Source organism: Mizuhopecten yessoensis, unplaced genomic scaffold, assembly GCF_002113885.1.
Source record: "Mizuhopecten yessoensis strain PY_sf001 unplaced genomic scaffold, ASM211388v2 scaffold2929, whole genome shotgun sequence".
Lineage (NCBI taxonomy): Eukaryota > Metazoa > Mollusca > Bivalvia > Pectinida > Pectinidae > Mizuhopecten > Mizuhopecten yessoensis.
In genome coordinates, this window is record NW_018404790.1 from 879367 (window position 1) to 894976 (window position 15610).

At 37.8% G+C, this 15610-nt stretch overlaps 1 protein-coding gene across 5 annotated transcripts in view; it reads left to right on the plus strand.

Annotated features, from left to right (window-relative positions):
- The window catches only part of LOC110446696 (voltage-dependent calcium channel subunit alpha-2/delta-2-like), a 116414-nt gene extending 101528 nt beyond the window's left edge, over nt 1-14886 (plus strand). For all 5 annotated transcript variants that reach the window (XM_021491978.1, XM_021491982.1, XM_021491983.1 and 2 more), the window contains 4 exons: nt 408-555; nt 2444-2562; nt 6213-6289; nt 7829-14886. In XM_021491978.1, the coding sequence (XP_021347653.1) occupies nt 408-555; nt 2444-2562; nt 6213-6289; nt 7829-7939 (455 nt within the window). In that variant the 3' untranslated portion in view covers nt 7940-14886. The remainder of the gene's footprint in view (nt 1-407; nt 556-2443; nt 2563-6212; nt 6290-7828) is intronic.
- The last annotated feature ends 724 nt before the right edge of the window (nt 14887-15610 follow it).

The following is a 15610-nucleotide window of genomic DNA, read 5'->3' on the forward strand; positions in this document are numbered from 1 at the left end:
AAAATCAAATTTGATGTACTTGATCTTTATCATAATTTCTCATGAGAATTTACATACAAGCAACTAGTAAATGGCTGGGTTTGGTATGGAATAGATAATATCACCAGGTAACCTTTGGTGTTATGGAGCTATAACACAAAAAACCAAAGTGTTCTCTCATCATAAACCGCTTTAATCTACTATACACAATCACTGTGGAAATCCACCTTTATTGATGGACTTTTTTCTCTTAGAAATTGTAACGCCACTGTACATATCAGCCAATCAAAAGCGACATTACAAACAGCCACATCGTTTTTTACGTTATTGGCTGATAACATAATTTGTTAAGCCAATTAAAACGCTAGTTACCAGCAAGATTAAATTATAACGTTATAATACAACTCGACTATTGCCTTGTTTCACAGCTTCTGTGGAGATCCCAGAGGAGATGATCCAATCAACCGACGAAACAGACCACTGTATAAAGAAGCAGGCCCAATACTACTTCAGTGATAAGCTGGGAACTGGTGCCTTCAAAGATACCATCTACCCTTGTGACAAGAACTGTACTAGGTATGGAGTAAAGAGGACAATATAGTGTTACTCAGGTGTTAGCCTGTTATTACTCATAAGTGTAACACAGGTGTGAGGGTAGAAACACTCATAGCCAAGTGTAACACAGGTATGAGGACAGAAACACTCATAGCCAAGTGTAACACAAGTGTGAGGGTAGAAACACTTATAGCCAAGTGTAACACAGGTGTGAGGGCAGAAACACTTATAGCCAAGTGTAACACAGGTGTGAGGGTAGAAACACTTATAGCCAAGTATAACACAGGTGTGAGGGTAAAAATATTCACAGCAAAGTGTAACACAGGTGTGAGGGCAAAAACACTCATAGCCAAGTGTAACACAGGTGTGAGGGTAAAAATATTCACAACAAAGTGTAACACAGGTGTGAGGGCAAAAACACTCATAGCCAAGTATAACACAGGTGTGATGGCATAAATACTCATAACCAAGTGTAACACATGTGTGAGGGCAGAAAGTCTCAAGTGTAACACAGGTATGATGGCATATATGTACTCGTAGCCAAGTGTAACACAGGTGTGAGGGCAGAAATACACATAGCCAAGTGTATCGCAGGTGTGAGGGCAACAATACTCATAAACAAGTGTAACACAGGTGTGAGGACAGAAATACTCATAGCCAAGTCCAACACAGGTGTGAGGGCAGAAATACTCATAGCCAAGTGTAACACAGGTGTGAGGGCAGAAATACTCATAGCCAAGTGTAATACAGGTGTGAGGGCAACAATACTCATAAACAAGTGTAACACAGGTGTGAGGACAGAAATACTCATAGCCAAGTCCAACACAGGTGCGAGGACAGAAATACTCATAGCCAAGTGTAATACAGGTGTGAGGGCAGAAATACTCATAAACAAGTGTAATACAGGTGTAAGGGCAACAATACTCATAAACAAGTGTAATACAGGTGTGAGGGCAACAATACTCATAAACAAGTGTAACACAGGTGTGAGGACAGAAATACTCATAGCCAAGTCCAACACAGGGGTGAGGACAGAAATACTTATAGCCGAGCGTAACAGGTGTGAGGGGAGAAATACTCATAGCCAAGTCCAACACAGGTGCGAGGACAAAAATACTCATAGCCAAGTGTAATACAGGCGTGAGGGCAGAAATACTCATAGCCAAGTCCACCACAGGTGCGAGGACAGAAATACTCATAGCCAAGTCCAACACAGGTGTGAGGACAGAAATACTTATAGCCGAGTGTAACAGGTGTGAGGGTAGAAATACTCATAGCCAAGTCCAACACAGGTGTGAGGGTAGAAATACTCATAGCCAAGTGTTACACAGGTGTGAGGACAGAAACATTCATAGCCAAGTGTGACACATGTGTGAAGGCAGAAAGTTTCAAGTGTGTCACATGTGTCAAGGCAGAAACATTCAAAGGGTGTAGGAGTGGTCGGATGGTACATTGGAGAACCCACTTGTTTTTCACCAAGGTTGTCAGGGTTTGATTCCCAGATCAATCGTGAAAAGGTATCATCTGTCTGACCCTGTGGGTTTTCTATGGCTACTTCCACATTAAGACCCCCTGTGTGCTAACATCTGGGCCAACAAGAGTGATTAACATACGTTCCAATATTTTTTTCGTAATTGTTGTAAAATAAACTAACTTTCTATTTGTCACACCCATAACCAAGTGTAGCATACAGGTAGGTGGCCATTTGCTGGCCCTATTGACCTCTCCTGTATTGATGGGCTGTCAAACATGTAATAATAATAATAATGTAACATAGTCACAGCCTCAGCTCACTGCATATGTAACATGGGGCTTCAATATATATAAATGATGTCTTACAAAAATGCAGGGAAAACAAATCAGGCTAAAAGTACTTATTGTTACTGTCATGCATTGTTTCTCGTCCTAGGGACTTCTATGCTGTCCGCTTTGTGAAGACCAATCTTCTGTTGTTGGTTGCCACTCCTGAATGTCCTGACTGTGTGTCTACAGCTGACAGTGAGAGACTCATACAGGAGCCACGCAGGGGTAGGTATAAAAGTGATATACAGGAGTACACAGGGGTAGGTATTATAGTGATATACAGGAGACACACAGGGGTAGGTATTATAGTGATATACAGGAGACACACAGGGGTAGGTATAGTGATATACAGGAGTACACAGGGGTAGGTATTATAGTGATATACAAGAGCCAACAGGGGTAGGTATAGTGATATACAGGAGCCACACAGGGGTAGGTAAAATGATATACAGGAGCCACACAGGGGTAGGTACAGTGATATACAGGAGACACACAGGGGTAGGTATATTTATATACAGGAGCCACGCAGGGGTAGGTATAGGGATATACAGGAGACACACAGGGGTTGGTATAGTGATATACAGGAGACACATAGGGGTAGGTATATTGATATACAGGAGACACACAGGGGTAGGTATAGTCATATACAGGAGCCACACAGGGGTAGGTAAAATGATATACAGGAGCCACACAGGGGTAGGTACAGTGATATACAGGAGACACACAGGGGTAGGTATATTTATATACAGGAGCCACGCAGGGGTAGGTATAGGGATATACAGGAGACACACAGGGGTTGGTATAGTGATATACAGGAGACACATAGGGGTAGGTATATTGATATACAGGAGACACACAGGGGTAGGAATAGTGATATACAGGAGTACACAGGGGTAGGTATAGTGATATTAGTGATATACAGGAGACACACAGGGGTAGGTATTATAGTGATATACAAGATCCACACAGGGGTAGGTATAGTGATATACAGGAGTCACACAGGGATAGTTATAGTGATATACAGGAGACACACAGGGGTAGGTATATTGATATACAGGAGCCACGCAGGGGTAGGTATAGTGATATACAGGAGACACGCAGGGGTAGGTATAGTGATATACAGGAGCCACGCAGGAGTAGGTATAGTGATATACAGGAGACACACAGGGTTAGGTATAGTGATATACAGGAGTACACAGGGGTAGGAATAGTGATATACAGGAGCCACACAGGGGTAGGTAAAATGATATACAGGAGACACACAGGGGTAGGTATAAAAGTGATATACAGGAGTACACAGGGGTAGGGATTATAGTGATATACAGGAGACACACAGGGGTAGGGATAGTGATATACAGGAGACACACAGGGGTAGGTATATTTATATACAGGAGCCACGCAGGGGTAGGTATAGGGATATACAGGAGACACACAGGGGTTGGTATAGTGATATACAGGAGACACATAGGGGTAGGTATAGTTATATACAGGAGTACACAGGGGTAGGTATAGTGATATACAGGAGACCCACAGGGGTAGGTATATTGATATACAGGAGCCACGCAGGGGTAGTTATAGTGATATGCAGGAGCCACGCAGGGGTAGGTATAGTGATATACAGGAGACACGCAGGGGTAGGTATAGTGATATACAGGAGCCACATAGGGGTAGGTATAGTGATATCCAGGAGTACACAGGGGTAGGTATAGTGATATACAGGAGACCCACAGGGGTAGGTATATTGATATACAGGAGCCACGCAGGGGAAGGTATAGTGATATACAGGAGTCACACAGGGGTAGGTATAGTGATATACAGGAGACACATAGGGGTAGGTATAGTGATATACAGGAGTACACAGGGGTAGGTATAGTGATATACAGGAGCCACACAGGGGTAGGTATCGTGATATACAGGAGTCACACAGGGATAGGTATAGTGATATACAGGAGTACACAGGGGCAGGTATAGTGATATTCAGGAGTCCCGCATGGGTAGGTATAGCGATATACAGGAGTACACAGGGGCAGGTATAGTGATATACAGGAGTCACACAGGGATAGGAATAGTGATATACAGGAGACACACTGGGGTAGGTATAGTGATATACAGGAGACACACAGGGGTAGGTATAAAAGTGATATACAGGAGTACACAGGGGTAGGTATAGTGATATTCAGGAGTCACGCATGGGTAGGTATAGTGATATACAGGAGACAAACAGGGGTAGTTAAAGTGATATACAGGAGCCACGCAGGGGTAGGTATAGTGATATACAGGAGACACACAGGGGTAGGTATAATGATATACAGGAGACACAGGGGTAGGTATTATAGTGATATACAGGAGCCACGCAGGTGTAGGTATAGTGATATACAGGAGACACACAGGGGTAGCTATAGTGATATACAGGAGCCACGCAGGAGTAGGTATAGTGATATACAGGAGACACACAGTGGTAGGTATAGTGATATACAGGAGACAAACAGGGGTAGTTAAAGTGATATACAGGAGCGTAGGTATAGTGATATACAGGAGACAAACAGGGGTAGGTATTATAGTGATATACGGTAGGTATATTGATATACAGGAGCCACGCAGGGGTAGGTATAGTGATATACAAGAGACACACAGGGGTAGGTATAATGATATACAGGAGACACACAGGGGTAGGTATTATAGGGATATACAGGAGCCACGCAGGTGTAGGTATATATATATAGTGATATACATGAGACACACAGGGGTAGGTATAGTGATATACAGGAGCCACACAGGGGTAGGTATAGTGATATACATGAGGCCCATAGGGTAGGTATAGTGATATACAGGAGACACGCAGGGGTAGGTATAGTGATATACAGGAGACAAACAGGGGTAGTTAAAGAGAAATACAGGAGCCACGCAGGGGTAGGTATAGTGATATACAAGAGACACACTGGGGTAGGTATAATGATATACAGGAGACACAGGGGTAGGTATTATAGTGATATACAGGAGCCACGCAGGTGTAGGTATATATATATTTAGTGATATACATGAGACACACAGGGGTAGGTATAGTGATATACAGGCGACACACAGGGGTAGGTATTATAGGGATATACAGGAGCCACGCAGGTGTAGGTATATATATATTTAGTGATATACATGAGACACACAGGGGTAGGTATAGTGATGTACAGGAGACACACAGGGGTAGGTATTATAGGTATATACAGGAGCCACGCAGGTGTAGGTATATATCTATATAGTGATATACATGAGACACACAGGGGTAGGTATAGTGATGTACAGGAGACACACAGGGGTAGGTATTATAGGTATATACAGGAGCCACGCAGGTGTAGGTATATATATATAGTGATATACATGAGACAAACAGGGGTAGGTATAGTGATATACAGGAGCCACGCAGGAGTAGGTTTAGTGATATACAGGAGACACACAGGGGTAGGTATAGTGATATACATGAGACACATAGGGTAGGTATAGTGATATACAGGAGACGCACAGGGGTAGGTATATATATATATAGTGATATACATGAGACACACAGGGGTAGGTATAGTGATATACAGGAGACACACAGGGGTAGGTATATATATATAGTGATATACATGAGACACATAGGGGTAGGTATAGTGATATACAGGAGACACATTGGAAGGTTTTAACAATTTAATTAGATTAGATTGTTCACTATTGGATTATTATATCATTCATAAAAGACATATGTTTTCTGATAACACAAGTTCAATTTATTTATAATGGTTTACTTTTATAATTCGTTGAAGATTTTGTTTATTACAACTTAGACAATTGAAAATAAATACTTGTACATTTCCTGTTACTGTTTATTTCATTTTGTGCAGATGAGGGCCCCGATTACTGTAATATGAAGCCACGCTACAGGAACAACCCAGAGAAATGTTACGACTACGATGAGAAGGTTTGTTCAGCAACAGGATAATAACAATCGTTGTCTTTTATTTTGTGGTAGAAATAACAGTGTTATTCAAGGACCATCACTGGACCTGTGCTACTAACATCTTTGTATGTAAGTTCTCCAGCATAACTCATCACTTGCTGGCATAGGTCTGTTATTACTTCAGGAACCTAACCCGGATCAGTACAGCGTTAAATCTGTAATTATGGTCCCGGATCAGTACAGCGTTAAATCTGTAATTAATCTGCAATTATGGTATAATATTTCCAGTTTAAATTACATTTCAAGGCCAATTTTATTGGTAATATTTCTTTACTGCATACTATTGAGATACTGGTCAGTCATACTATTGAGATACTGGTCAGTCATACTTACTGAGATACTGGTCAGTCATACTTACTGAGATACTGGTCAGTCATACTTACTGAGATACTGGTCAGTCATACTTACTGAGATACTGGTCAGTCATACTTACTGAGATACTGGTCAGTCATACTTACTGAGATACTGGTCAGTCATACTTACTGAGATACTGGTCAGTCATACTTACTGAGATACTGGTCAGTCATACTTACTGAGATACTGGTCAGTCATACTTACTGAGATACTGGTCAGTCATACTTACTGAGATACTGGTCAGTCATACTTACTGAGATACTGGTCAGTCATACTTACTGAGATACTGGTCAGTCATACTTACTGAGATACTGGTCAGTCATACTTACTGAGATACTGGTCAGTCATACTTACTGAGATACTGGTCAGTCATACTATTGAGATACTGGTCAGTCATACTTACTGAGATACTGGTCAGTCATACTTACTGAGATACTGGTCAGTCATCCTTACTGAGATACTGGTCAGTCATACTATTGAGATACTGGTCAGTCATACTTACTGATATATTGGTCAGTCGTACTATTGAGATACTGCACGGTCGGTCATACTATTGAGATACTGCACGGTCAGTCATACTATTGAGATACTGGTCAGTCATACTATTGAGATACTGGTCAGTTTTGAAGTCCACTAGTTATTAGGGGTCCCTTTACCACTGCCTAAAACTGTCAAAATGAATTCAAAACTATTATACCTGCATGGATACAGCTTTGATAATTTATTTCTGCAAATAAACTTGAACCCTGTAGAACTTTCTTGAAAAATAATGTAGAATAGATGGAATTATAAACAAAAAAGAAATCTACAACAGTGTTAGGAGTGTAAAAATAATGGTGGCAGACCAGGATATGAACTCTGGACCTCCAATCATGATTCATGACTCTTAACAATGACACCTACCCTTTACAAACTGAGGTACAATGATCAGTTGTAGCTCCTAGGCCCAATATTTAATTCCATTACAAAATTAAGGGGATCGTCCGATGTTACTCTTGTATGAAAAACTACCGTGGAATTCTCTTGTGTTTTGCCTGCAACGGGACAGGGATCCTGAAATGTATAAGTTCTTGTCTGATGCCGTAATTTAACTCCGTCTCCTACAGTGTTTCTGAATTATCATTACCTACTATTTACATTGTACAGGAGGATACAACCAAATGCAGCGGATCGTATTCACGCCCGGTGTCTGCTGCTGTCATCGCCATAGCAACGATAGCATCGCTTTTGTCTGCATTTTTGTTGACCGACAGATAATGCACACAGCAGATGGTGTAACATTGGTTTTAAATCAAGGACGCAAATTGAACTTCCCAAAGGATATTTATGTGGATATCTAGCCGGGACTCTTTACAATGACATCTAGCTACTTACTGTGGCGTCATAATGAATTCCTGTCCATGAATTCAGACCAAGAACTGTACACAGAGATGTGAACACGGTAACAACACTGAAATAGTGCTTGAAACATGCGATTCTCACAAAACAGGTGTGAAAATATGTGTTTGAGTGCTTCATATATAAACACGAGAGATCAAGGGATGAAACGCCGTAAGTGGTGGTCGATATAATCCTTCTCCAGAAGAAACAGTGTACTTGGTATACAAAAAGAATGTACTAAGTATGCTTTAACATTGTGGTTTCTAAAAGAAATCAATGTCTGTGCCAGATCTACCACTTGTAGGGTTGTGGTACCTGTATATTTTGGAGAGAAATCAACCTCAAGTTACGATAAACAGGAGTACATGTGTTTAGAGTGAAGTGTGCGGTAGTATAGTGTGCTAGGATAAGACTCTGTGATGGAGATATCAGCTACTGTACATGTGTTAATGTTGTGTATAAGAGTGCGACACCTATCATTCCAGTAAACCTTGTACAAGTTCCTGTAGGCCAAAGAGGCTGTTTGTGATTCCAGTCATCATACTTTCCCGTATACTCTCAATATGTCATTCCAGAACATCACACTTTTTATTTTCCGAAATCAAAGCCCATTCTTTCACTTGCTATTCACATAAAGAAGATTTACTTTTATGCAGAGTGATTGAACATGATTTAATTAATTCATTCACCCCTACATTTTTAAAATGGACTTGCCCAGCCTTTGATTTGGTAAGGTTCAAATTTGACCTGAGGGGGTGGAAAGTTCATCAGATCGTACCTCAGGGTAACCATACCCTGACACCATCCTTAACAAGCTATACCTATAAACGTGGCAGTCTCTTTTAGTGATCTTCGTTATCTCGGACAGTGATTGAAATTGAATTACCGATATTTTAAAAATTGATACAATCACATAACAGAAAGTTATAACGAGTTAGCTTTTACTAGACTATTGCTAAAATGTGCAACATTGTGACCCATTATGGTTGCGAGCTGATGGTCAAATTTTGTACTTGGAGTTTAACATGTTTTTGAACTGTAATTGTGATACATATGACACATAGCAAGATGATGTACCTCTGTAACCAAAACACCACTATACCAAGTGTTCAATGTTCACACGTAGGTAACAAGAAATAGAGTGGATTACCCACAATGCTTGGTTACACCCATTAGCAGGTTGTGTGTTAATGTCAAGGGTAGGCATATCTGATTGTTATTTGATGTAGAGAGTCTGCGGGAGAAAAATCGTCCTTACTGTGTGGTGTGTGGGTACAACATCCAGAGTGTTGATGGCAGGGGAGGAATTAGAGGCTCTGTGTGATGTTCATACAGGATCTGGAGTCTGTGGGAAATGAACCATCAGTTTTGTGTGAAGTTTTATGAGAATTGAAATGTGGCCAGTTAACGAATCGAGGATCTGGAGTCTTAAGTAGACTGGCTGTCAGTACTGTGTGATTTTTATACAGGATCAGGAGTGTGTCTGGGTGAGGAGTGACAAGTACTGTGTGATGTTAAACAGCATCCGGAGTGTGTCTGGGTGAGGAGTGACAAGTACTGTGTGATGTTTATACTGGATCAGGAGTGTGTCTGGGTGAGGAGTGACAAGTACTGTGTGATGCTTATACAGGATCAGGAGTGAGTCTGGGTGAGGAGTGACAAGTACTGTGTGATGTTTATACAGCATCAGGAGTGTGTCTGGGTGAGGAGTGACAAGTACTGTGTGATGTTATACAGCATCCGGAGTGTCTGAGACAGACAAATCATCGCCACTGTATATTGAGTTATAAGTTATGCAAGGATATTGTGAGAATGTATTACTTTGTTTGTTTTTTAATCTTACTTTCATGAGGTTCACCGCTACTAAAAAGCAATTACCATTTTTTTTTTACATGTATGTGTACATGTATTTTTATTGTTTGTACCCAGTAAAAAAACACATTGTGAAAACCAAGTTAATAATACTGATCTACGCAAAATATTGGTGGGTTTTTAAGATTCTTTTTTGTGTGTGTTTGATATAGGTGTATTATATTACACAATAAGATTGGTGGCCATAGTGAAAGTGAAGTGTGATGTATCGAAGCTGCTGTCAGTTACTGGTACATGGACAGTACCTCAGTTGTTCTTTTAAACACTTAAATAATAATGTCAGATAAGCTGTGCAATTAGTATAATCATATACAAAATATGTAATTGTATAATAAGTCGTCAGCGATTGATTGTTATGTATTTGTTTGTTACTTTAAAAACATTTTATCGACTAAATTATTTCAATGTTTTATAGTAAATGTATTTGTGATGAAGCTTTAAGTTTCAGAAGTTATATATATATCTGAAGTATTTATAAATAAGAGGAAGAGGTTTTGTTACATATATGATGATAAAATTGCCAGTTTCCTTTCGCGGTTTGTCTTTGTTTTTGTAAATTAATATATAAAGCCACATATTATACTACCCACTGGATAGAGGTTGTTTGTATCTGATATAAGATTATTTATATGATGTATATAGGACATTATCGTGTATTTATAAGTTTTAAGGCGAGATGAATGTTGAGATTATTGGTTGGTTGATTTTACTGATTGGTTTTGTTTTTTAGATGATCACCCTGGTGTGATTCTAAACTTACTGTAACATGAATCTCCTTGCCATTAGTTCCCCCCTTATTAATAAACAGGTAAAATATTTGTTTGGACATGGTAAACACATATTAAAGATGGACAAGAATTGATGAAACATTTGAAAGAGACACAAGAATTCAATTGATGAAACTTATGAAAGATACACGAGAATTAATGACATGTTAGAAATATACACAAAAACCAATGACACATATAAAGGGTACACCAGAATACAGGAATTGATAATGGTCAGGTTATTCATTATTACTAGATGAATTTTAATAAAAATAAAATAATGGTACCATAATTGGCCCAAGGGTCCCATCCTGCCTTCACCCTGCCCTTAGGAATTAGTCAATAGTCCCTGGGTGGAATTGTCAAATTTGTTCAAAACATTGAATATGAAAATATCATTAAAAGTAACCTCATTGAATATCTGTTCCACTGGCATCAGACTTTCCTTTTTTTTTTTTATTTGTCCATATGCATTTATATTACTTAAATACGTCGGAGCATGTCGGGATGCCTCTATTATCGATAATGTAAAATTGTACCAAAGTCGAGGCATATTCTCTGATTCACATAATGGAAGGTTTCGGTGTACTTTCGGTGATATAAGACTGTGCCAGGGTTCCTCAGACTCGCATTGAAGATTGAAGGTTTGAGGTGCCATTGTCCACTCTGTTCTCCTTTACTTGTTTGTTTTTCCAATGTTGCTAGGACCAATTGCCCAAATTATCCATCATGTATCAGCCATGATGGTTTTTAGTTTGATATCTACAAACATACATGAAATATGATATTTTTATCGTGTAATTGTTGTAGTGTGTGGGTTGGGTTTCCTCCTTTTGTCTTTTCTTTATAGCCACAAGTTTATCACACAACACTGTCAGCACACACATTTTGGGCTAGGTTTTGGTGCTATTTAATTTACATGCATCCTCTAAAGTTATATACAGTCAATACAAATGTATATACATCTCAATTTTGGACAAGGTATATTTGAAAATACAGTCTTTGATAATAGAGCTGGAAGTTTCTTTTTTTACTATTTGGAAAGCTTTAACTTAAGAGTGAAAGACTTTTTCAGTCCTATTTTTCTATTTTCAAAGCAAATTTTGTAACTATTTTTAAAATGTTCGAAATTTTTGTATTTTTCTGACAAAATCCCTGTATATTGCTTTATTTAACATCGTCATCATCATTTGTGTAGAGGTAGCTTTAAACATCATGTTTACTTTTAAATAATAGGCCTGTCATGTGATTAGAAGTGGGAATCATGTATACTTTTAAATAATAGGCCTGTCATGTGATTAGAAATGGGAATCATGTATACTTTTAAATGATAGGCCTGTCATGTGATTAGAAATGGGAATCATGTATACTTTTAAATGATAGGCCTGTCATGTGATTAGAAATGGGAATCATGTATACTTTTAAATGATAGGCCTGTCATGTGATTAGAAATGGGAATCATGTATACTTTTAAATGATACAGTACATATATATATAGGAATCGGTGTTTGTTTTTTCTTCTTATATTTGACTAGTAATTTGACAGACTTTTAAAGAAAGATATATGATTGTTAATTTGATGCCAAAGCTTGTGTTTTATTCAACAGGAAGTTAAACTTGCCTCCGTGCTGTAACTTGAATTTGTTTTGTCTTTCTTATAAAGTGTAAATACTTGGTGTGTGGTGACTTTCTACAGAGTTGACGGTGTGTTTGAGATGTTGTGTTGGTTAAATGAGGCTTTAGTGTAATGTCTGTAATATTTCAGTGATCTCAAACTCAACAGGTGACAGTTATACACCATTACTACCACTTAAAAACCACAAATTGAGTAGAGTTGAGATTAAATTGGATTAATTAATTTTCATTAATCCCTCGTCTAGCATACAGTCGTACAGATGTCTCACAGTTTACCAGTCAGACATCCATATCATCATATCTACTAGTACATATGTAATACACAGAGTAATAACTGAGTTGACTTGATTTACACACATGTATACAAACAACATCAACTATGACATTAGTTTAGATGTGTGTTGGTATAAATAGCAGTTGCTTTCTGTATCCACAGTTTATATATAGTATACATACAAACTCAAAAGTAGAATACTGCCAAATGTGTTGATGTCTAATAACACGGTTTATAATAGGAATAGATAAAAGTTACTTTAATGTGTGTTTTTTTTTTTTTTTTAAATGTGTTGAGTTAAAATACATGCAGTACAGCGTTAAACCCAATCATTCAGTTCCATGGGAATAGGTTTTCGAGGGTTGATTTGTACAAACTAAAACATTCATGTACATGCAGAGTCTAGGTGAAAAACAAAACAGTTCATGCACTGTTAACAATGACTCGATGTCGTAGAAATGTATCTGCAGTTGAAGTATTAAAACTGAAGAAAAAATATTCTCCAGACCATCGAATTAGATGCTATCTAATAATATAAGTCCATGTCCAGACAAAAGCAATATGTTCGAAATTTCGAAATGGAAGAGTTTTTGAAAGTCAACAACTTTTAAAAAGCAAAATTTGAAAACTAGCGTTTTATATGGCTTTGTTGCCTTTGAATCATGTCAGGTCTATGCAATCTTTACATAGACCTATTATCCCACTTTATGAGTAATTACGATGTGGTGTTCTCCTTTAGGAGTAGACAATCGATCAGTACTATCAGTGTAGTCAGACTGCCCTATCAGCATAATATATCTTTAACAATTATTGTGAATATTTTTTCTTGGAAAATTCAGGAAGCATCATTGTAAAGGAGCATGAAGAAGATGAAACAATAATTTGAATGACCTTTTGTGTTGTTTTGTTGCTGTGGTAACCACCGAGTTATCAGTGATTGAGCAGTGATGTATGTGACTTGGGTGTAATCTACATTCCCGTATCCAGGTGTCAAATCTATCCTCACTTTCTCATGGCTTTCCTCATATTTTAGCTGTACAAGTACATCCCCATCTTTATGATAGAGATTAATCAATCCTCTATCATTACAAGGATAGGACTGGAATATCTATCATTTGTACATATATATGTTCATGATATTGTTTACTACGGTTTTTCTTCAAATTCTTTAGTAAAGGTATTTTTTACGGTAAATTTCTTTGGCACATGTTATCTGTAAATTACATAGTTAAGTAATTAATAAATATGATAACAGTGATACAGACTAGTCTAATCGGCTGAAAAGTCAACTATTAATTCAATTTTGTCAAATGTCAGAAACATTTTGTATTTACACCGTAGTACTTGCAATATTCTCTCGTGATATTTATTTTACATTTTGTTTAATCAATGACATATAGAATATACATTTTCTGTTAACAATCCTTACACTTGTAAAGTTAAATGCATAATAAAAAGGAATACATGTATGTATCTATATATAAATGTATTTACGTGCTAATGTATACATGATTGTTCCATAGTATCTCACCATAGTAACAGTGTATATATATGTAGGTTTTATTAACAAGTTCTTTTGACATGTTGGTACATTTCCTTATAATCAAAATTGTTTCTTTTTTGTCTTGGTTGATCATTGGATTGTCATCCAATGTTATTTGTTATCGATTTCATCGAAGAAACAAGTAATGGGTGTTTGAATGGTTTTGGAGTAAAATGGAACATTTTATATAAAAACAAGTTTCTATAAAAAAAACTTGTAGCTATCCATGTTTTTGTGAAGTTCCCTATTTTTGTAAATGTAGATTTTACTAATATTATTTTGTAGATCAGTTCGCAATATAGTTTTTTTCTGTTGTTTTGACAATAAATGTAGTTGCTAGGATACCAAATGATGCAATATTCCAGCAAGGAAAACCTCGTGCTTCAGAATATTTTTGTCATATTAGAAAATATCCGGGACATTTCCTCTGGTCAGTCCTTTATCAGAGGTCACTTATTCTAAACTTTACTATGTATTGACGACGAGTAACTCATCAGGCTACAAATATTGGAAATGTTTTAAAAATTCAGACATTTATGTGACTAGTTGATACACTTTTTAACATGTAAACCGGGTTGTAGTACTAATGAAGAAGTTGTGTTTCCCGTGTCGTGTGTACCCAGGCTTTATAATTTACAGTCTAGTCATTACAGATGGAATGTTCAGTTGTAAGTGGTGGTGATGGTTTTGTTACCCTATCCTGGAATATAATAAAGACAAATTACACTAGTAACATATGTTTTCTCTTGTCTATCAAACAATGCTCCAAGAGCATACGTACATCAGTCCTACTAAACTCTTGTTTATATTATAGAGTTCGTATTTGGACAGTATAGCTTGCTGGCATGGCATGTTACAAATTGTGAACATAAATGACCTTGAAAAATAGTCAAGGTCACAAGAGTAAAATTTATTCAAAATATTCCAAATTTGAAAAAGATCCTTTCAATACTTCAAGGGAATTAATAGTAATAATCTTTAATCGAAATCAAAGATGGCAATCTGGAAAACCGTCTTGTTCTTGAGATCAGTGACATCCCCAAATCGAACATAAACAACTTAGAGAAACAAACTTCTGAAATTTGAGAATTATCCCTGCAGTACTTTCCAAGAAATCGCAGTTCTTGTGACCAAATGAAAAGTCAATGGACCATGAAATGTAGGCCGCATCTAGCATTTAATGCATGGGTTGAGATGTATTACCTAAGATGCATCTATGGTCCAAGTTTGGTTGGTCTAGCACTTCTACTTTCAGTGAAACTAAGTTAAAAGTAAAAACTTAATGTTGACGCCGTCGCCCGAAAAGCAACGGTACACCAATAATCGCGCTTTGGCTTCTTCGTTGCAGCGAGACAAAAAAATGTTTAAGAACGAACAGACCTTGGACGAAAGAAGATTTGAACAGCCTACCATCTGATGACTGTGGGCCAAAATAATTGGCATAGACGATGACATCT